The sequence below is a fragment of the Jaculus jaculus genome, chromosome 6 (assembly GCF_020740685.1).
Source record: "Jaculus jaculus isolate mJacJac1 chromosome 6, mJacJac1.mat.Y.cur, whole genome shotgun sequence".
NCBI classification, from domain to species: Eukaryota; Metazoa; Chordata; class Mammalia; order Rodentia; family Dipodidae; genus Jaculus; species Jaculus jaculus.
Window position 1 is genome coordinate 6,320,938 of NC_059107.1, and position 23,372 is coordinate 6,344,309.

General features: G+C 46.4%; 1 protein-coding gene across 2 annotated transcripts; it reads right to left on the reverse strand.

Annotated features, from left to right (window-relative positions):
* Positions 1–518: 518 nt before the first annotated feature.
* Positions 519–11,586, reverse strand: LOC101601656 (zinc finger protein 354A). Of its 2 annotated transcripts, none has more exons than XM_045153503.1 (5): positions 11,500–11,586; positions 10,932–11,014; positions 6,175–6,301; positions 5,439–5,534; positions 519–2,432 (listed from the first exon to the last, which is right to left on the reverse strand). In XM_045153503.1, exons 2-5 carry the CDS (start codon positions 10,962–10,964, stop codon positions 931–933), a joined length of 1,758 nt encoding a protein of 585 aa, XP_045009438.1. In that variant the 5' UTR covers positions 10,965–11,014; positions 11,500–11,586; the 3' UTR covers positions 519–930. The 2 variants fall into 2 exon arrangements, with proteins under 2 accessions (XP_045009438.1, XP_045009439.1); XM_045153504.1 differs by lacking the exon at positions 11,500–11,586 and adding an exon at positions 7,557–7,599 and having other exon boundaries at positions 10,932–11,121.
* Positions 11,587–23,372: the final 11,786 nt, after the last annotated feature.

Sequence of the window (23,372 nt, forward strand, 5' to 3'; positions counted from 1 at the left end):
TAGCAATTACTAGAAGACACCAGATTTTCCCCCATTTTTAATGAAAATGATACACAATATTTGATATCAGTTCAAGACAGATACTGAGAGGTAGTTCACAGTTCATTTTTAATTTTTCATTTTGGTCCTCCCCCTGAAATTTGTAATTTGATTCCTTTTGAAATGCTATTAAAATGTTACTAGGGGGCTGGAGAGATGGCTTAGCGGTTAAGCGCTTGCCTGTGAAGCCTAAGGACCCCAGTTCGAGGCTCGGTTCTCCAGGTCCCACGTTAGCCAGATGCACAAGGGGGCGCATGCGTCTGGAGTTTGTTTGCAGAGGCTGGAAGCCCTGGCGTGCCCATTCTCTCTTTCTCCCTCTATCTGTCTTTCTCTCTGTGTCTGTTGCTCTCAAATAAATAAATAAATAAATAATTTAAAAAAATGTCACTAGGGTAGAGTCTGGTGCTTTTATGAGAACCCCAGGTCACATCCCACTATCCTTTAGATGTTTATGATCACATACAACATCTACCATGCACTGGGATGGGGGAAAGAAAAATTAATGCCTTTATTTTACAATTGCCCAAAGTCAATGTATTTGGTTGTGGATTCTTTATCTCAGGTTACTAATATTTTTTGAGGTGGGGGGGTCTCTCTAGGTTTTCCCAGGCTTCCCTCAAACTTGTAGCCTTAAGCAATGTTCTCAATTCAGCCTCTTGATTAGCTGGGAAAATAGGCATGTACCACTGTGCCTGGCTCTTACAGGATCTTTTAAAAGTGTCTGACAGGCATGAATATTTTCCTCCAATCATTCAGTTTATCCATGGATGTGGTATCTGCTGATGACTGAACTGATAAGATTTTGAAAGTATCTACCATCATTACAACACCGTCAAGTACGCATTCCCTGCTGAGCTTTGGTTGAGGCTCTTACACATGCAAACCTACTTTCTAAGGGTCCTCATCCACATGGATTTTATGATGATTAGTGAGAGATGACCTGTGGTTGAAAAGTTTCCCACATATGTTACATTCATAGGGCTTCTCTCCAGTATGGATGCGCTGATGTGCAATACGTGAGGAGCTCTGTCTAAAACTTTTCCCACATGTATTACACTTAAAGGGCTTCTCCCCCGTATGAATTCTTCGATGCTGAATAAGAGCTGAACTTTGACCAAATGACATCCCACATTCTTCACATCGGAATGGTTTCTCTCCAGTATGAATTCTCTGATGATTACTAAGGGATGAGTTACACCTAAATGTTTTCTCACACTCGCTACACTTATAGGGTCTTTCTCCAGTGTGCATTCTCTGATGTTGGATGAGTGCTGAACTTTGTCTGAAGGCTTTCCCACACACTTTACATTTACATGGTTTCTCCCCAGTGTGAATTCTCTCATGAATAATAAGCGTTGAGTGGGAACTTAAGGCTTTGCCACATTCACTACAATTATAAAACTTCTCTCCTGTATGAATTATTCGGTGTCTGTTGAGTCGTGAAACAGAAGTGAAGCCTTTTCCACACTGGTTACACCTGTAGGGCTTTTCTCCAGTGTGAATTCGCTCATGCTGAATAAGTGATGCACTCTGACTGAAGGCTCTTCCACATTCACTGCATTTGAAAGGTTTCTCTCCAGTGTGGATTCTCTGATGGTAACGGAGGGACGAGCTGGACTTAAAGGTGTTGCCACATTCGTCACACAAGTAGGTCTTCTTTCTGGAATGAATCCTCTGACCAGGAAGGGATGGGCTGCAACCAGATTCCTTCCTGCCTGGGTTGTACTTACATGGGCTTTCTCTGGCATGGACTTTCTGATGTATAAACAAGCCTGACCTTCTGCCAAAGGATTTGCCACATTCCTTACATCTGTAGGACTTCTCTACAGTGTGAGTTCTCAGATGTTTATACAGGGAGGTACTTAGAGTGAAGGCTTTCCCACATTCTTTACATATGTAAGGTTTCTCCCCACTATGAGTTATTTGATGTTGAATAAGAGCTGAACTTTGGCTAAAGGCTTTTGAACATTCTTTACATTTAAATAACTTTTCTCCACTATGGTTTTTCTCATGTTTTCGAAGGGATGAAGTATTAATGAAAGTCTTCTCACAGATACTACATTTATAGCGTTTATCTGCTGTGACTTTCAGTTGATTAGGTAAATTTGAACTCTGCTTGGAAGTGTTTCCTTGTTTTTCACATGTTGATGGCATTTCCTCTCTGAGAACTATCTGTTGCCTAAGAACAATAAACTGTGAGCTGAAATTCTGGCTAAGCTCATTGGTTTTAGGGTTCTTTTCTCCAGTCTTCTCTGATCTGCCTTCATATATGCAAGGTTTTTCTGACTTCAGGTGCCAGGGCCCATTTCTTGTGGATATTTTCATTACCAGTTCCTGGAATGAAGATTCCTGTGTTTGGGTTGACTGTGCGATGCTGTGGCTGTGCTTCCATCCTAGGGGAAAGAAACAGGACAGTTCATTTCCCACACGTTCACTAATGAGATCAAACGAGTGAAGTGAATAAAAATTAACGTTAATCTAGCCAAAAATGTTATTGGGGAGAAATGGAAGACAGGCAGAAAAATAACTGGTGGGAGCAACAGCGGTGAATGAAGAAAATGAAGCCAATCCATTTAGAGGTGGCGAGCGGGAGTAAAACGGGAAAACTGGCTGTGGACAGCAAGCTGGGGTCTGGACGCAGGAAGCCCAGGTCAGACGTTGCCATCCTGACTTTCCTCCTCTTTGTGAGATCACTCTTGATCTGGAAAGCCTGCCCTCCTTTGTTCCCTGCTCACATTCCTTTGTCTTTCAGACCCAATTAATATCTTTGCTTGTATCCTTGGTTTGCCTTTAAACATCCATAGTCTGTTCATTTTACTAGAGTATCAAATGTATGTATTATACACTTTTATAAAACAACACATATGGTATTTGCTTTCCTCCCTCCCTTTCCTTATATGCCTAGAACTCAGTACGTAGCCCAGTCTGGCCTCAAACTCACGGTCCCTCACAGTTCTCCCAACTGAGGTCCCCTGAGTGCTGGGACTATAGGTGATCACTTCTGCCCTCCCTCTTCTCTCTTACACACACACACACACACATTGTGCATAATGCAGGAAAAAATATCTCAGGTCCTCCAACTATGCTGTGGGAAGTGAGCTATTGCCAAGAACAGCTGTTATGAAGCTACTGTAGTCTTACCAGGAACAAAGTGTGAACACATAGCAGGCTTCACCCTTCCAACAGAAGTCTACTTTTGAGGAAAGAAAGGTCATTATTCAAGAGAAACAGAGGAGAAAGCAGCGCTGACATCTATCCATCATTATTCAGTAACTTGCTCATCATTTTCCCTTAGGGTTCAGGGGGAACTGACACCACTGTAAGAAGCCCTGGCTTCTCCCTGGGAAGATCTAAGCTCCAATTATACTTTCTGCTCAGTCCACTCCCACTCCCACAGCTGTCACGACAGGAGACTCCCCACTAGTCAGAAGCTACCTACTTGGAGCCCAGGAAAGGATCTTTTAATATTTTTTATTAATTTATTACTTATGGGGAGGTGAGGGAGAGAGAGAGAATGAATATGAATGAATTAGCTGTTGCAAATGAACTCCAGACATATGCACCATCTTGTGCATCTGGCTTACGTGGGTCCTGGGGAACTGAACCTGGGTTCTTTGGCTTTGCAGGTAAGTACCTTAACTGTTAAGCCATCTCTTCAGCCATTAGCCATCTTATAAACATGCTTTCCCAAAATTATTACCTCTGCGCTGTTAGCTTACCTGGTCAGTCTAAGATTGCAAATGACACCCTTGGACCAAACACTCTGACCTCCCATGTCTACCTTATACAACTGTCCAGAGGAGCTCTACCCAAGTATTTCATTTGCACCTCAAGAGAAAACCATCCTACACCAAACTCATTCTCATCAAACCGAGTCTTCCCAGGGCTCTACAGCAAGGGTCTATTTCTGCAATAGGTCTGTAAGGCTCCCTACCTCAATATTCACCGCACTGTAAGCCCATCCTACATAATACCTCAACATTGGTCATTCTTACTAAATTTAAGCCAAATTAGGACTTCATGAACACAACGTTCTTCGAAAAAATTCAAGTATGACATACACATGAAGTCCCTTTCATTAGACTCAGACCAAAAGTAACTATTACCAGCTAGTGTGTGCTAACTTTCCTCCCTGCGCTCACACGCATATCACTCATACGACACAACCCGCTAGCGTGTGCTCACCTTCCTCCCTGTGCTCACACGCATATCACTCATACGACACAACCCGCTAGCGTGTGCTCACCTTCCTCCCTGTGCTCACACGCATATCACTCATACGACACAACACGCTAGCGTGTGCTCACCTTCCTCCCTGCGCTCACACGCATATCACTCATACGACACAACCCGCTAGCGTGTGCTCACCTTCCTCCCTGCGCTCACACGCATATCACTCATACGACACAACCCGCTAGCGTGTGCTCACCTTCCTCCCTGCGCTCACACGCATATCACTCATACGACACAACCCGGTAGCGTGTGCTCACCTTCCTCCCTGTGCTCACACGCATATCACTCATACGACACAACCAGCTAGTGTGTGCTAACCCTCCTCCCTGCGCTCACACGCATATCACTCATAGGACATGCTGCATTCTTTAAAGATACATGTGACCATCCTGACAGTGCTCTGTAGCTTGCTTCCTCCCCAACACTGGGTGGAGCTCTGTGCACATCAGCACGTCCTTCCACCTACAGTGTGGTGAAGCAAGCCGACTGTGGACACAATGGAAACTCTACCTAGTTATAGAAAGACATTTAACTTGATTCTGGTTCAGAACCAATTTTTGTAAGCTATCAAAGGTTATGGAATGGTCTAAATTGCTCAGTATTTCCTCTTATCATCAGGACAGCTCAAATCTCTCAGAACTGTGCCAAATGCCTTACAAAGTGACCCTTGCATAGCTTTCAATCTCATTTTTTTCAACTCCTTTTTATTACAAACCTTTAGCCCAAGTGAAATGCTTGCCATCAACTGGATGTGCTCTTTCATGAAATAATATTTGTAAAACAGTCCCCCTTAGGAACAATAGGAAAGAATAAGAAAAAAGATTTTGAGAGATTCATTTAGAAATGATTAGGAGAGAAATGAAAGGAAGTTGGTGTCTTCAGCTTCCTTCTTCTTTCCTTCATTTCTTTCTCCCTCTCTCTTTTCCACACTGACTCATTCCCTCCATTCATCCATCTACTACCTATCTATATACAGAGCTGGAAACAGAACCCAGGCCTCATGCATGCTAGGCAAGTTCTTTACCACAGAGTGCCATCCCCAGGCCCTATCACTTCTTGAGGACTGAGAACCTAAAGATGTTTCCCAACCAGCATGCAAGCAGCATCCCCCTGTTCGTATTAACCAGGGTACCCACAGAGACTTCTGGGCACACCCACCCACTTACCAAGAGATAAGCTTCCAGAACTTTCTTTCTCTGCTTTCCAGGGCTCTTCTCCTTGCTGCAATAGGGAGATCACCTTCGGTTTGGTAAGTAGGAATCCTGCTCATAGACAAAATGAATTCATTTAAAACCAGAAAGCTACATGTGACTAATATGTTACAGAGATTACAAGAGACATGCAAAGCCTGAAATGTTTCCTCCTTTCTGAAAAGTGTGCTGACTTCTAGGAAAGGTGAGCGGTGGGTCCAGTGACTGAAGGAAGCTCTTGGTTAATTGACTGCTAAATGAACCAGCCATAGAACAACTGCTAGTGAGAAGTGAAGTTGGACCATATAGAAATTTTCTCCAGTTCATCTAGCAAGAAGCAGGTACTAGCCCCATTATCGCTCCCACTGCCATGCCTGGGCAAGTCCACACCTACAGCAGGAAAGTATGTTATTAACATTTAGGTAGAGATCTGATTTGTGTAGTTGTATGGCAAAACTCTGCTCAACTTTTTTTAAAAAAAGATGTTATTTATTTGACAGAGGGAGGCAGATAGAGAATGGGCACACCATGGCCTCTAGCCACTGAAAATGGACTTACGTGGGTACTGAGGAATCAAACCTGGGTCCTTTGGCTTGCCTTAACTGCTCGCTAAGCTATTTCTTCAGCCCCTTTGCTCAACTTCTATGACACCAGGAAGCAGGTGCTGAGCTCTCCCCATGCTAAACTGTGTCTTGCAGGCGAATTTCCTTACCCAGTGAGGTCAGGTTACTATAGTTCTCCAGCATCACCTCCCGGTACAGGCTTCTCTGAGAAGGATCCAGCTTTCTCCACTCATCCCGGGTGAAAAGCACAGCCACGTCTTCAAACGTCACCGACACCTGCAAGGACAAGGCATTCCAGCTCATCCACGACCAGCCCTCAGACACAGCGTGAAGGCTGCAGTGGGAGGTGGACAGGCCTCCCTGAAATGTTGATGCCACTTAAGGTGGACAGGGTCCATGTCCTTCATCCAGTGAGCACTCAGCCAGTGACAAGCACATAAGCAGCAGCATCAAATGCGAATGGGGCTGCAACGGTTTGCATCCCAAACCACCCAAGGCCTCTCCTCTGTTAAAGGTGGGGTAGGTTCCACCATCTTCCAACCTGAGGGCGATGAGGAACCTACTGGAAAGTTAGTTACTGGGAAGAAGCTAGTTTGCTATTAAGGGAGAAAATGGAACCCTAAGCCCTTTCTTTCCTTCTCTGTTTCCCAGCTGCAAAGAAGTGAGCCTTTTGCTGCCGGCTTCCTGCCATGACCCACTTCCTCCTCGCAGGCCAAAAGGCACCAGGGCCAAGCAACTACACCCCGAAACCTCTGCAACCAGTAGCTGAAGCCATTCTTCCCCTCAAAAGTTGATTGCCTCAGTTACACGGTCATGGTGATGGAAAGCTAACACACTAGCCTTGTGCTGACCACCACGAGAGATGTGTCCCTACTACGGCTATTGGTGGGAATATTAATTAGAATAATTCTTCTCAGACGTGTGATGATACACATAGAAATGTGCATGTTCTGTGACTCCCCGGTACTGAACGTGTACAGCAACTGTACGTAAAAGTGCATGCACACAAACACTTGTGGGGCTGGGGGAGCCCGCTCAGCGGGCAGTGTTCACGGCTCAAGCCTGAGTACCACAGCCAGTCCTCCCAGACCCGTGTCAGAAGCTTCTGTAATCCCAGCACTGATGGCAAGATGAGGGGGGGACAGGAGAATTCTGGGCGCGCTCAGTGGTGAGCAGGGAGAAGCGCAGCAGCAAAGAGGAAGCTCCGCAGCACCGCGGTCCAGGGAGGAACCCTGCCTCCCCTGAAGAACGGCCCTCAAACTAACCCGCTGGCCCGCGCATGTGCATGTGCTTGGCCGGTGTGGGCCTGCACTCTCACACCGGAACACACAAAATGCTTATTGTGGCGTTTGCAAGAGTAAGAAAGTGGAAATGACCCAAATATTCGCTGATTGTCACTTGGCAGGTAACTTGACTGTAACTTGAGGACAGCATTTACGAGAACTGTAACAGCCATTGGCTGAGGAGCGCTTTCTAGGAGCCCAGCACTGCTCTTAGAGTTTTGTTAATTGTTCATGTAAAATGTACTTACTATGCGCTGTGCCCCATGCAGGAAGTGCTCCTTGAGTCTCCTTCTATACAAGAAAAGTGGTTAACAGATATGATCAGGAATCTGTCCCAGCCACATGGCTGGGCAGTAGTGGACTCCAACCCAGTGGGTGTCTGCATCTCCATTCTGAATGGAGCTGCAGTGCACCTCCTCCCAATGCCCATCTTAACAGGGTTAAGGAAGACAAGACAGGGTGGGGAGATAGCTCAGTGGTTAAAGATGTTTGTCTGCAAAGCCTGAATGCCCAGTCTCCCTAGTACCCACGTAAAGCTAGAGGCACAAGGTGGTACATGTGTCTGCAGTCTGTCTACAACAGCAGGAAACTCTGGTGTGCCCAAGATCTCCCCCCTCCTCTTTCTCTCAAATAAACACTAAAAAGAAATAAGACAACAAAATCCAAATGTGGGACCACAGTTATATTACAGATCCTGCAGATTGATCTCAGCTGGGTAGGGCATGCAGGGTGTGGGAGATGGACTGTTATGTTATGGAAGCTAGTTTATCTTGGGTTATCTGAGGACGTTAGAAAATGAGCCCTGTACTTTGTATATGACCTAACACTGCCATGTTAGGAAAGCCTTCTGGAAGGCACTAAGCCTAAAGAAGTTAAAGGAGCTCCTTACAATCTGCAGGAAAGAGACCCCTCCTCTGCTGGGCCCATCTACCTGTGTGTTTAATGTCCTCATTTGTGACTAACTTCGTTCTTTGGCTGTACAAGTTCATATAACCTCTTTCACAGCTTAAAACATGTCACTGAGGACCACGAAGCTCTGCTCCTGATCACTAGTCACTCGAAGTTGACTCAGAATAAGAGGTTTCCTTATTTCCTCTAGAAGATAGTTGTCATCTCATGCCTACATATGCAAAGATGATGGATGTGAGGACACACAGTGGTGTGAGTGGATACACTTCAATGCAGTGGATGAGACACTCAGAGACGTGGTAAGTTACATGGTGTGTGCATTTCACTACAATTGAAATTGAAAAACTGGTGAATGGGCTGGAGAGATGGCTTAGCAGTTAAGGCATTTGCCTGCAAAGTTCAGTTCCCCAGGACCCACGTAAGCCAGATGCACAAAGTGGTGCATGAGTCTGGAGTTTGTGTGCAGCAGTTAGAAGCCCTGGTGAGACTATTCTTTCTCTCTCTCTCTCAAATAAATAAATGTAAAGTTGGTGAAGTAGGCACCTATGCACACACATGGATGCATATACCTATGTACACATGTGAATGCACACAGAAACAACTCTGACAAACATGTACCAAGGACTACTAGTGACCGTCTGAAGATGTTGGAACAAGAGTAGCTTTACTTATTTTTTTTTATGAAGATCTATTTTTTTATATATGAGAGAGAGACGGCGGCGGGGGGGGGGGGAGGGGAAATGAATGCATGAGAATGGGCGCACCAGGGCCTCTAGCCACTGCAAATGAAGCCACCAAGTGCATCTGGCTTATGTGGGACCTGGAAAATCAAACCTGGGACCTTAGGCTTTGCAGGCATCTCTCCAGTCCTTACTTATTTTCTTTAGATATGCAATGATATTGTAAAACACATATTTTATCTTCAATTCATTTCACCATCCAAAGGGATGTAACTGTCTCCATTCCCCGCCCCCTGTCTTTCTGGGGAATGAGTCTCAGGCTTTTCAGGCAAGCAGAACTAAGTCCTCAGCCAGGTAAGTGTCTATTGGGTTGGTGTTGCAGTCCGGTTCACATTGCTGGTAGAAATCACCCAACCAAGAGCAGCTTCTGGGAAAAAGAGATTTATTTTGGCTTACAGGCTCGAGGGGAAGCTCCACGATGGCAGGGGAAATCAATGGCATGAGCAGAGGGTGGACATCACCCCCTGGCCAACATAAGGGGGACCACAGCAAGAGGAGGGTGTGCCCAACACTGGCAAGGGGAAACTGGCTTTAATACCCATAAGCCGGCCCCCAACAATACACTCCCTCCAGGAGGCATTAATTCCCAAATCTCCATCAGCTGGGAACCTAGCATTCAGAACACCTAAGTTTATGGGGGACACCTGAATCAAACCACCACAGTTGGTAACATCTGGTGGTTCCTGGATAGTTTGGGGTGGTGGAAAAGGTAAACCTGGCCAAAGTGCAATCATTTATGCCTATGTCATGAAAGCTCCTCAAAATCTGCCAAGTCAGATTTCAAAGACTAGTAACTGAGCTTGAAGAGGGCATGGAGGCGCTGCACACCTGGTCCCATACCTCTTTCCGTCCTCCTCCTCTGACGTATAACAATCCTATAGATGTTTACCCAAGTTTTGTGAGCTTCTCTTAAAAGCAACATAGGAACCCCATTAACAGACTATTGGTCCTAAGTTCTGGTGACCCAGACTTGCAGCTGGTGTCTGAAGGGAGGGCAGTCTTGTGGGGTCAGACACTACTGTCGGGTGGACGGTGTTCAAACTGAAATGAACTAAAGGGCCCTCTCCTGGGGTCTGCCTTGACAGTATTTCTTGATTGGTGGCTGAAGAAAAGCCCGACACTCCTGTTGTGGGGAAGAGAACATAACAGGAGAAACCGTTTTTCTGCTCGTACGTATGCTTTAATCTCTGAAATTTTTACCATGTAATACACATGAAAGACAGACGATTTATTGTCAGAAGAAAGGAACATAAGAAATGTATCACAATAAACACATACTATATGGTTTACATGCATGTTCTTGATCTCAACACATTCCATGAACTAATTCACATCATCCTCTTACCTACTGTGGGATGCACTTATTCTGATTTTATAGGCACAGACAGACAGGGTTACATGCCCAAGGCCCCCCCCCCCCCCCCCGGCTGGTTTGAGAGCTCTACTTCCCAAACAGTACATCCACTGCTCTCCACCACTCATGCCCAGAGGCCTTCGCTGTGCTCCTGGGGTGACTTGTGGCTCAGAATCACGGTGGTGCTCCTTACCACACACTTTCCTGTCTGCACACATGTCACCTAGTCAGGGTCTCTCTAGACCCTCAAAATAAAGGTGGAAATGACAGGTCACATCAGGAAGTGGGAGGAAACGTATACAAGAGGCCAGAAGGGAGTGTCCCAGGCTTGCACGCCTGTTCTGCCCTGGTGATAAAAGGCACCTGCCGCCTCGCCTCTCCCGTCGGGAAGCACAAGCAGACTGGATGGGTGAGCAAGTGTGCACACCAAGAAAGAGAGGGACCTTCAGACCGGGAGCAGGCGCAGTGCTCCCTGCGGAAGAGACCAGCCGCGGGGTGGACCAACTCCTCCACGTGGGCTCCAAATCCCGGTGAAGGCGGTTCGGGCCTCAGAGCTCCAGTTCAAACAGCAACACCCAAGCCAAGCCCTCCTTCACCGACACGGAGATGCTCGGGCTCACCTGAGGCCTTGCTTCCCGGGGCTCGGGGGCCATGTCCTCGTCCTGGGCTCTCCCGCGCCGGGCGCGCCCTCCAGAAAGCGGATCTAGGAGGCAAGGAGAGCCGAGCTGGAAGGCGCTTCCGCCTCCCGCCCCGAAAGCAGCGGCGCCGACAGCTGTCACCGCCCCCGACAGCCCGGGGGCCGCGGCGGAGGGGCAGAAGGCCGGGGGCCGGGCCCTCGCCTCGGCCCGGAGGGTCCCTGGAGCCGGCGGGGCGGCGGGGCGGCGCGGCGGCCGGCGGGGCCTCGGGCAGCACCTTCCCGCTCCGCCCGCGGTGCCGGGACCCGGCGACGCCGCGACGGACCAGCACAGCGAGGCCCGAGCGGGACCCGCGTCCCCGCAGCGTCCCGGGCAGCCGCTCTCCCCACGCGACGCCGGCTCCTCGGGGCCGAGCAGGCGCCCATGTCTGCATTCCGGGCAGGGCCCGGGGCGGGCGGGGAGGGAGACCGGTCCGGCCGCGCGCCACCCCCGGCCCGGCGCCCGCCGCTCGGTTCCCGCGTCGTCCCGAGGCCCGGGGCCGCCGGCCGCTCACCTCCGGGCTCGGGGCTCCCCGGCCGCACTGCGCAGGCGGAGGCTCCGGAACCGTCGGCCGGCCCGGCCCGGCCAGGGGACCCCGCCCCGGAGACCTCGGGTCCCCCCGACGCGCGCGGGCGACAGGCGCTCCAGGAGGGGCGGGGCCGGGCGGGCGGCCGCCGCACAGCCCTCTGGGAGATGTAGTTCACTGCAGGAGCGGGGGCTTCTGGGATTTGAAGTTCCTCGCGTTTCTATGCGAAACCAGGCGGAGCTGAGACCTCCAGGTGCCCAGACCCCGGGAGAGGCTCCGGTGTGCCCCTGGGTTCACTGACTGGAGAGTATTGGAGGCAAACTTAAGTTGGCCGAGCGCAATCTGTTATTGCTCTTCATTTGTGTGAACGATAGTGTGGCCAAGAAGAGACGCACGTCTCCTGCAGTTATTCACTTGCTATGTGCCCGACCCTATGGAAGCCATTTGTAAAACGACAGTGAACAAACCAGCATCATTATCCTGAAGCATGTTTTGTACGGGGGCCAGGGACAGACAATAAGCTATGCACGTCATTATGTAACACTGTAGAGTTGGTTACGCCCTGGTGGTTTGAATCAGCTGTCCTCAATAAACCCATGCGTTTTGAATGCATGGTTCCCAGCTGATGGCAATTTGGAAGGTGGACACTTGCTGGATTAGGGGTGTTACAGGCAGCTCCTCCTTGCCAGAGATTGGCTCACCTTCCTGTTGATGTTGTCTCCCTGATGTTGGCAATATTTCCTATTTTCTAGGTAAAAAATCCTTCATCTGATACTCACTCTTTCTTTCTTTCTCTCCCTCTCTCCCTCCCTTCCTCTCTCCTGGACTGCCTATATATATCCATGTGTTAAAGGCTGAGTTACTATCCTGTGGTGCTATCACTAAGAAAGGAAGCTAGTTCCTGGGGATGTGCCCTTCAAGGGGACATAAGAAGCTTTTTTCTTCTCCTGCCTCCTGTCTGTTGGCCTCCATCAGGTGAATAGCTTTGGCCCCCTACCACAAGTTCTTCACCATAAACCTCTGCCTTGTCAGTTGCCAGACGGTGGGGCCAAGTGACCATGACTGAAACCTCTGATGCTAAAAGCCAAAACAAACATTTCCTCTTGTTGATTTTCTCAGGTATTTTGTCACAGCAATGGAAAACAGACTACCCCCTCCCACACACATTAATTAGAGTCTCTAAGTCTATGACTTGTTTTCATTTCTCAATTTTTTATTTTTATTTATTTATTTAATGGAGAAAGTGGGAGAGAGAAAGAGAATGTGTGCGCCAGGGCCTCCAGCCACTGCAGACGAACCCCCCCTTGTGCATCTGGCTAACATGGGTCCTGGGGAATTGAACCTGGGTCCTTGGCGGTTGCAGTCAGGTTTGCATTGCTGGCAGAAATCACCTGACCAAGAGTAGCTTTTGGGGAAAAGATTTATTTTGGCTTACAGGAAGCTCCATGATAGCTGGGGAAAACGATGGCATGAGCAGAGGGTGGACATCACACCCTGGCCAACATAAGGTGGACAATAGCAACAGGAGGGTGTGCCAAACCCTGGCATGGGGAAACTGGCTATAACACCCATAAGCCTGCCCCCAACAATATACTCCCTCCAGGAGGTGCTAGTTCCCAAATCTCCATCAGCTAGGAACCTAGCATTCAGAACACCTGAGTTTATGGGGGACACCTGAGTCAAACCACCACATTGGCTTTGCAGGCAAATGCCTTAACCACTAAGCCATCTCTCCAGCCCCTGTTTTAATTTCTTTTTTTTTTTTTTTTTTTTGTTTTTTTGATTTTCGAAGCAGGGTCTCACTCTAGCCCAGGCTGACCTGGAATTAACTATGTAGTCTCAGGGTGGCCTTGAACTCACTGCGATCCTCCTACCTCTGCCTCCCGAGTGCTGGGATTAAAGGCGTGCGCCACCACGCCCGGCTTGTTTTCATTTCTTAATAGTATTTTCTGCAGAGAAAATTTCAACTTTAATAAAGAATAATTTATGGATTTTTCTTTATAATCAGTCCTTGTGTGCTCCATTTATGACTCTGCATACAGACCAAGATTATGAAGATTTTCTCCCACTTTCTCGATGAGCTTTGTGGATGTGCCTCTTGCTGTCAGATCTGCGATCCATTCTGGGATAAAGGTTCAGCAAGATTTAAGACAGAGGTTATGGTTTTACTTTATGTCCATGTGAAAGTCCACCTGTTACAAAGTCTTTGTTTACCTCAACGAATTACTTCAGAGTCTTTGGCAAAAACCAATGAATTGTCACATGTAGAATGTGGGAGCCCCAGGTTTAAATATCCAGCATCCTCCCCCTAAAAATTACTGAAGACACAGGGACAGGAGTGATGTCTGTATGTCGTGTGTAAGCTAGAAACCACAGGGTCAGGAGTGATGTCTGTATGCAGTGTGTAAACGAGAAGACATAGGGTCAGGAGTGATGTCTGTGTGAAGTGTATAAGCAAGAAGACACAGGGTCAGGAGTAATGACCACTAGAAGCAGGCATCGCTCGAGGGGTGCTGGGTTAGTGCACTGACGTTTCTTCCCTTAGTCTGGGAAATGATTAGCCTCAGCCCAAGAACTGCTCAGTCCTCCTGAACAAACCTTAAAATCAAGACCTGGAAGGAGTAACCTGCTTCTGAACAAGATAAAATGTTCAAGAAGGCTGGCTAGATGACTGTGGTTAAAGTCACTTGCTTGCAAAGCCTACCAGCCTGGGTTTGATTCTCCAGTATCCACATAAAACCAGACACAAAGTGACACATGTATCTGACATTGATTTGCAGCAGCAAGAGCAAAAGGATCTGGAGCGCGCACACACACAAACACACACACACGTAAGTAAATTTAAAAACCACATTTTTAATAATTCCACGAGTTTTATAGGGACATTAAAGCATCCTGGAACTCAACAAGGGACAATTCATATTGCTCAGTATCTCATTAAAATTCTCAGGTAAGGGACTGGAAGGATGGCTTAGCGGTTAAGGCACTTGCCTGCAAAGCCAAAGGACCCAGGTTAGCCAGATGCACAAGGGGCGTACGTGTCTGGAGTTTGTCTGCAGTGGCTGGAAGTCTTGGCACACCCATTCTCACTCCCGCTCTCCATCTGTGACTCAAATAATAATAATAATAAGTCTCAGGTATGAGAAGAGGCAAGAAAGTAAATGTGGAATTAGGAAAAAAAGAAAAGAAAGAAAGAAAAAGAAAAGAAAAGAAGGCAGTAGTTGGAAAATTTCCCAAAGGGTCAAAGAAGAAACCAGGTGAGTGAGGGTCCAGGGATTGGGGTCCCCAAGCTGCATACCACATAACATGTTCAAAAACAAAGCTATGCAAGAAATAACACATTTTGCCCAAAATGTCAATATAGATGAAAATTTGTGAGAGGAAGTTGAACAGTGTTCACGAGGAATCTTTTTTTTTTTCCTTTTTTTTTTTATTAGTTATGTACATACTCAGTGTGCAGACAGCCATGTTGGAACCATCCTTAGCTTCCTCCCTGTCCTCCCCCTCTGCAGGGACCCTCCTTGTGGGGGATGGTGGTCCGTGCATTGTGGGGTAGCCATCAGTTATGGGGGAAGGCAGTGTCTCTGTGCACAATGTCCCAGCTTGTGGCTCTAGCAATCTTTCTGCCTTTTCTTCCGCAAATTTCCCTGAGCCATGTTGGGGTTGTTTTAGGTTTACTTCAGTGATGAGGTCTTGGGAGTCTCCTCACAGGGAATCTAAAAGATTTAAATACTGCCAGGCATGGATTGAAAATGCCTTTATTATTATTATTATTTTGTTTATTATTTGACAGAGAAAGGGGGGGAGAGAGAATAGGAACGCCTGGGCCTCCAGCCACTGCAAACGAACTCCAGATGTGTGTGCTTCCTTGTGCGTCTGGCTATCGTGGGTCCTGGGGAATCGAACCAGGGTCCTTTGACTTTGCAGGCAAGCACCTTAACTGCTAAGCTATCCCTCCAGCCCAGCAAATGCCTTTAATCATGGGAGGTTGAGGTAGGAAGATCATTGTGAGTTCGAGGCCAGCCTGGGCTAGAGTGAGACCCTGGCTCAAAAACAAACAACAACAAAAGAACTAACAGGAGAAAATGAGTGTGTTCTACAGCCAATCTAAACCACTAACATAAAAAGCTAGTAAAGGAACAGAAAATTAAACATTTAGAGATAATGAAATGACTAAAAATAATATGAAAAAAATGAAACAGAAAACAAAAAAGAACTGACCTTAATGTTGACTGTTACACATGTTATACAATAATATATCTGGATTTTATAAGAGCAACCACAGTTAGAAGGCGTAGAGGCCTAAGAGAGCAACGAGAAGAGCCAAAGGCAGCAGCAAAGCAGACTCAAACAAGGCTCAGACGCGAAGCTAGGAGCTGGAAGTGTAAGGAACTAACTGTCACTAAATGCTGGAGGCCAGAAAGGGAAGGGGAGACCACAAGCAAGACCAAATAGGTAATTCTAGCAATGATAGAAAATAGCAAAAAGCAAAGGGAAACCATAGCAAATCAGGCACCCAGTAACACAAAGGAAGACTGAAATGCTCACCAGCAGCCTTGGCAGAGCTGAGAACAGAACCATGAACTCAAGGATGGCAGAGTAATGATCTAACACAGGGCTGGAGTGACGGGTCAGCAGGAATGGCTTTGGCTTACGAAGATTCACAGCCCAGGTTCAATCCCCAGTACCCGTGTAAAGCCAGATATGCAAAGTAGCACATTCCTTTGTAGTGGCAAGAAGTCCTGGCATGCTCTCGTTTTCTGTCTCTCTGCTTGAAAATAACCCAATTTTATCTATGAGAGGAGGGGAGAGGAAGGGTGGAGATGGGCATGCCAAGGCCTCCAGCGGCTTCAAATGAACCCCGGGCGCATGCACGCCACCTTGTGCATCTGGCTTACTTGGGTCCTGGGGAATTGAACCTAGATTCTTTGGCTTTGCAGGCAAGCACCTTAACTGCTAAACCATCTCTCCAGCCCCGAAAAAAAAAATTTTTTTTAAAAAGGAAAATCTAACAGAAACGCAAAACGCATAACACAGAAAAGCAGGGGGAGTGTTTAGAAAAAAGCATCACTAGCCGGGCATGGTGGCGCACGCCTTTAAGCCCAGCACTCGGGAGGCAGAGGTAGGAGGATCGCCGAGAGTTCGAGGCCACCCTGAGACTACATAGTGAATTCCAGGTCAGCCTGAGCCAGAGTGAGACCCTACCTCGAAAAACCAAAACCAAAAACAAAAACAAAAAAAAAGAAAAAGAAAAAAGCATCAAAGGTGATATCCAGTGCCGACAACACGTGGTTAGAATGGGGGACACCAAATGACGTAATGGCAGACTTTCCCAAAGTTCCTATTACCAAATCAGAGATCCAGGGAGCTGAGCACGCAGCGAGGACGCAGCTGCTCCTCCGCCAGCGGCAGTCCTGCGGGAGAGCCGAGGCCGAAGACGGAAGGCGCGGTGGCCAGCAGAGGCGGCCACAGGGCTCCTCCCCCCGCCACGGGACACCCATTTAACCACACTTGCTGTAAAAAGCCTTGACGAGACTTCCAGACACAAGCAGTCGCAGCCAGGGGCATCCGCACCGGAGCCGGGAGAAAACCCGTGCGTTTCGCGGGCGAGCGCTCCCCGCAGGCGGGCGCGGCCCGCAGCGCCAGGGAGAGCGGCCGGACCCAGCTTCTCCCGAGGCTCCGCGCGGGCGAGCGCGCCGCAGCGCCGCACCCGGCCGGCAGAGGGCGCCGGAGGTCAGCGCACCTGGAAGAGAAAACCAAACCCACGTGGGGGCATCTATTTTCAGTTCTTTTTTTCTTTTTTTTTAATATTTTTTTTTGTTCATTTTTTATTTATTTATTTGAGAGCGACAGACACAGGGAGAAAGACAGATAGAGGAAAAGAGAGAGAATGGGCGTGCCAGGGCTTCCAGCCTCTGCAAACGAACTCCAGACGCGTGCGCCCCCTTGTGCATCTGGCTAACGTGGGACCTGGGGAACCGAGCCTCGAACCGGGGTCCTTAGGCTTCACAGGCAAGCGCTTAACCGCTAAGCCATCTCTCCAGCCCTCTTTTTTCTTTTTAAATTCATTAACTTTTAAGATTTATTTAATTTATTTATTAGACACACACACACACACACACACACACACACACACACACACACACACACACAGAATAGGCACTCCAGGGCCTCTAGCCGCTGCAAAGTAACTCCAGACACAAGCGCCACCATGTGCATCTGGCTTATGTAGGACCTGGAGAAGTGAACCTGGGTCCTTAGGTATCGCAGGCATGCGCCTTAACCACCAAGCCATCTCTCCAGCCCTTAATTAATTAATTTTTTTAATTGAAAGCTTCCATACTTACAGACAATAAACCATGTTAGTTCCATCCCTTCCTTTCCCCTCCCCTCCCCTACTTTCTGCTTCACAAATCCACACTCCATCAGATCCCCTCCCTCCATTAGTCTCTCTTGATTTATCAGCTTTTCCTCCTATTTTCAGGGTCGTGTGTAGGTAGTGCTCGGCACTGCTCGAGACCAATTTCTGTGTGGACGATTGCACTGTAAGCAGTTCTACCCTCCTTTGTCTCTTCCATTCTTTCCACCACCTCTTCTGCAATGGACCCTGAACCTTAGAAAGTGTGACCGAGATATTTCAGTGCTGAACACTCTTCAGTCACTTCTTCTCAGCACTATGGTGCCTTTAAAAAAGTTTTTATTTATTTATTTATTTAAGAGTGGCAGAGAGAGAAAGAGGGAGGGGGAGAGAGAGAAAATGGGTGTGCCAGGGCCTCCAGCTACTGCAAACGAACTCCAGACGCATGCACCCCTTGTACATCTGACTAACATGGAGAATCGAGCCTTGAACCGTGGTTCTCAGGCTTCACAGGCAAGCGCTTAACCACTAAGCCATCTCTCCAGCCCTATGGTGCCTTTTGAGTCATCCCAGAGGTCATCACCATTTGAAAAGGGAAGCTTCTCTAGCCAAAAGTGAGAGTGGCATTAATATATGGGTATGAACATTAAGTAAAGTGCTTACAGAGCAGTTTGGTGAGCATAATATATGCATTTATCCAGACAAGAGCAGGCATTACACTCCTAAGGCCCATGACCCCATCTCCCATAGGGCTTTTTTTTGAGGGGGGGGCTTTCAAGGTAGGGTCTCACTGTAGCCCAGGCTGACCTGGAATTCACTATGTAGTCTCAGGGTGGCTTCAAACTCACGGTGATCCTCCTACCTCTGTCTCCTGAGTGCTGGAATTAAAGGCGTGTGCCACCACACCCTGCTCCCATAGGCTTTTGATTAGGTTTTCAGTACCAGGCACATATTCCCTCCCACAGAGTGGGTCTCCAGTGCAATTAGAGGGCAGTTGGTTTCCTCCATAACAGACGTGCCTCTATTGTACCTTTGAGGTCTGGCCAACCTTGAGGCTTGCGGTGTCCACTGCTTTCACCACTGCCGGCTTCCGTCTCCCACAGGGCTGCATGCTGTATGGCTTTTGCCAGCTTTCTATCAGTAGGTCTATAGGGAGGAGGTTTTCAGCTCAGCCCCAGTTTGATTTCTTCGTGACCGTGCAGCCCAGGCATGTGGAGTTTTCAGCAATAGAGTCTTATCATGTATTCCTGGTGGGAAACTAAGAGCCTTGGCAGTCATAACAACAAAAGCAGCAGATGTAGAAAGATGAAAATAGGTCCTTATCTCTGTGCAGGCACAAGAATTAACTCCAAATGTATCAAAGACTTAGCATCAGGCCTGAAACACTGAAACTGCTAAAGAAAAAAGGAGGGGAAACCCTTCAACATGTGGGCGTAGTCAAGGACTCTCTGGATAGAATCCCAGTTGCTCAGGAAACAAGACCCTGGTGAGACCTTGTGAAATTCAAAAGCTTTGTACAGCAAAGGACACTGGAAAGAGCAAAAAGGCAGCCTACAGAATGGGGGAAAAATCTTGCCAGCTACATATCTGACAGACAATTAATGTAGCATATACAAAAAACTAAAATAGCCGGGCATGGTGGCGCACGCCTTTAATCCCAGCACTCGGGAGGCAGAGGAAGGAGGATCGCCGAGAGTTCGAGGCCACCCTGAGACTACATAGTGAATTCCAGGTCAGCCTGAGCCAGAGTGAGACCCTACCTCGAAAAACCAAAAAAAAAAAAAACCTAAAATACCCAAATAAAAGAAATTAAATTACCCAATTAAAAATGGGCTATCTGGGCTGGAGAGATTTCTCAGTGGTTAAAAGCACTTGCCTGTGCTACTGATTTTTTGGTTCCAGCTCACACACAAGACTAAACATTTGTAGCTAGTATCCCCATAGGAGAGAACATGCGGAGGCCCACCCTACGGGAGGGAACACATGCATGGTACCGAAAACCTAAGAAAAAACATATGGCAGGGAGGTCATGTTCCCTAGGGATATAAAGCCTGCTCTTGTCTGGCTAGATGCATATATTATTCTCACCAAACTGCCCTGAAGGCAATACACTTAATGTTCATATTCATATATTAATGCTACTCTCACTTTTGGTTACTGAAGCTTCTCTTTTCAGCTGGCAGTGACCACTGGGATGACCCAAAAGGCAACATAGTGCTGAGAAGAAGGGATAGAGGAGTGTCCAGCACTGAAATATCTCTATCACACCCTCCAAGGCTCAGGGTCCATTACAGAAGAGGTGGCAGCAAGAATGTAAGAGCCAAAGGAAGGGCACACTCTTTACAATGCAACTGCCCAGAAAGAAACTGGCCTCAATATCCATGACCTTGAAGTGCCCAGCAATACCTTCATAAGACCCTTCTAATAGCAGAAAAAGATGATGACATCAAAATAAAAGAGATAAATGGAGAGAGGGAGGGGATATGATGGAGAGTGGAGCTGTGAAGAGGAAATGGGGGAGGGAAATTTCATGGTTTATTGTCTATAAGTATAGAAGTTGTCAATAAAAAAAAGCCCACTTGCCTGCAAAACCTGTCTGTTGCTCTTTAATAAATAAATAAAAATTTAAAAAAATAGAAGAGGAAACTTTCCCCAAAATAGGGAATAGAGATACAGGAGATATTTACAACACCAAACAGACAAGACCAGAAAAGCACTTGACCTTGTTATATTATAATTATACTACAAAAGAGCAAAGAGGGCTGGAGAGATGGCTTAGCAGTTAAGCGCTTGCCTGTGAAACCTAAGGACCCTGGTTCCAGGCTTGGTTCCCCAGGTCCCACGCTAGCCAGATGCACAAGGGGGCGCACGTGTCTGGAGTTCGTTTGCAGAGGCTGGAAGCCCTGGCGCGCCCATTCTCTCTCTCTCTCCCTCTATCTGTCTTTCTCTCTGTGTCTGTCACTCTCAAATAAATAAATAAAAATTAAAAAAAAAAAGAGCAAAGAAAGTATACTGGAAGCAGTAAGACAGAAGCATCAAGTCACCTATAAAGGAGAGCCCATCAGGATAACTGCAGATTACTCAACACAAATTTTGGAAGCCAGAGGGCTTGGAATGATGTATTTCAAGTTCTGAAAGAAAACTTTTAACCAAGATTACTATATCCAGCAAAGCTATCCATCAAAATTGTAGAAGAAATAAGGATATTCCACAACAAAAACAAGCAAGCTCTACAGAAAATACTTGAAGGGATCCTTTGGACTTAAAAGAAAGAAAAGTACATACATGAGAAAATAGAAAAAAACCATATTTTCAAATAATAGTTAATACAAAAGAGTAACACAAAGCAGGAAGCTCTACAAAACAAGAAGAATGTCAACAATAAATACATAATTTTTATATAATAACTCTTACTATAAATGGCTTCAATGCCTAAACCAAAAGATGCAGGCTTTCAGACTAGATTAAAAGGCAGGATCCTTCTGGTTTTTGCTTCCAGGAAACTCATCTTTCTATAAAAGACAGACACTATCCTAGGATGAAAGAATGGAAAATGGTGTATCAAACAAATCAGCTTAGGAAGCAAGTGAGTGTTGCTATCCTAATATCTGACAGGATAGACTTCAAACCAACATTAGTGAGGAGAGATAAAGAAGGTCATTTTATATTGATTAAAGGAAAAATACAACAAGAGGACATTACAATTCTAAATGTGCATGTATCTATCATGGGGGCTCCTGATTTCATTAAACAATCTCTACTAGACATAAGGCCACAGATAACACAAAGCCCAATTGTAGTGGGTGACTTCATTATTCTACTCTCACCAATTTACAGGCAAGCCTAGCAAAAAATAAACAGAGAAGCACCTGGATTTAGTACATTCTTTTCAGCAGCACACTGAACATTCTGCAAAATCGATGATATATTAGGACACAAAGCAAATCTTAACAAATACAGGAATATTGCTGAAGGCTTCATATGCCTGAGAGGCAAAGTCACAGAGAAATCAAGTTGGTGCTGAGCAGAAAACCTTCTGTAGCCCACCCAACTGAAAGCTGGAAAAAGCTGCACTGTATGCAGTCTTATGGAAGACAGAAGTCATCAGCAGTGAAAACAGTGGACACTGGAAACCTCAAGTTTGGCCAGACAGGTCAAATGACTGAACAATTGCAATAGTGGCATGTCTGTTCTGGGTGAAACCAACTGCTCTCTAATTGGACTGAAGGCCCACTCTATGGGAGGGAATACATGCCTGATACTGAAAACCTAATCAAAAGCCTATGGCAGGAGAGGTCATGAGCCTTAGGGGTATAAAGCCTGCTCTTGGCTGGATAAATGCATATATTACTCTCATCAAATTGCCCTGAAAGTACTACACTTAATGTTCATACTCATATATTAATACTACTCTCACTTCTGGTTAGAAAAGCTTCTCTTTTCAGATGGTGATGACCACTGGGATGACCCAAAAAGCAACATAGTGCTGAGAAGAAGGGTTGAAGGAGTGTCCAGCACTGAAACATCTCATACCCACAGAGACTCAGGGTCCACTGTGGAAGAGGTGGCGGAAAGAATGTAAGAGCCAAAGGAAGGGTACCACTCCTTACATACAACTGTCCAGACAGAATTTGGCTTCAATATTCAAGACCTCGTAGTACCTAGCAATACCCACACAATACCCTCATAATAGGAGAAAAAGATGATGACATCAAATTAAAAAAAAGAAAAACAAATACAGGAAAATTGAAATAATTTCTTATACTCTATCTGATCACAATGGGATTAAACTACAAATCAGTAGCAAGAAAGACTAGAATATATACAAACTCACAGAAACTAAACAGTACACTACTGAATGATGAATGGGTAATTGAAGAAATCAAGAAAGGTAAATTAAAAATTCATAGCATCAAGTGATAAGGGAAATACAATGTACCAAAACCTATGAGATACAATGAAGGCAGTCCTAAGAGGCAAATCTTTAAAATGCTTTATTTGATTTATTTATTTGAAAGAGATAAAAAGGAGGTAGAGAGACACAGAGAGAATGGGCATGGCAGGGCCTCTAGCCTCTACAAACAAATTCTAGATGTATGCACTACTTTGTGCTTCTGGCTTATCTGGGTGCTGGGGAACCAGGGTCCTTAGGCTTCACAGACAAGCATCTTAACTACTAAGCCATCTCTCCATCCCCTAAGAGGTAAAATTACAGCTTTAAGGGCCTAAATTAAAAAATGTGAGAGGTCATAAGTAAACAACTTAATGCTTTACCTTAAGGTCTTAGAAAAAGAAAAAGGCAAATTAAAATCAGTAGATGAAAAAATAATAAAGATCAGGGCAGACATTAATGAGATAATTTTTTTTTTAATTCAAAGAATTGCTGGGTATGGTGGCACATGCCTTTAACCCCAGCACTTGGGAGGCAGAAGTAGGAGGATCGCCATGAGTTCAAGGCCACCCTGAGACTACATAGTGAATTCCAGGTCAACCTGAGTTAGAG

Coding starts and splice junctions, on each gene's coding strand:
- LOC101601656 (XM_045153503.1), bottom strand. CDS start 10,964: ATGGCCCCCGAGCCCCGGGAAGCAAGGCCTCAG. Junction 6,302..10,931: donor CCCGGGAAGCAAGGCCTCAG/GTGAGCCCGAGC, acceptor TTGTCCTTGCAG/GTGTCGGTGACGTTTGAAGA. Junction 5,535..6,174: donor TAGTAACCTGACCTCACTGG/GTAAGGAAATTC, acceptor GTCTATGAGCAG/GATTCCTACTTACCAAACCG.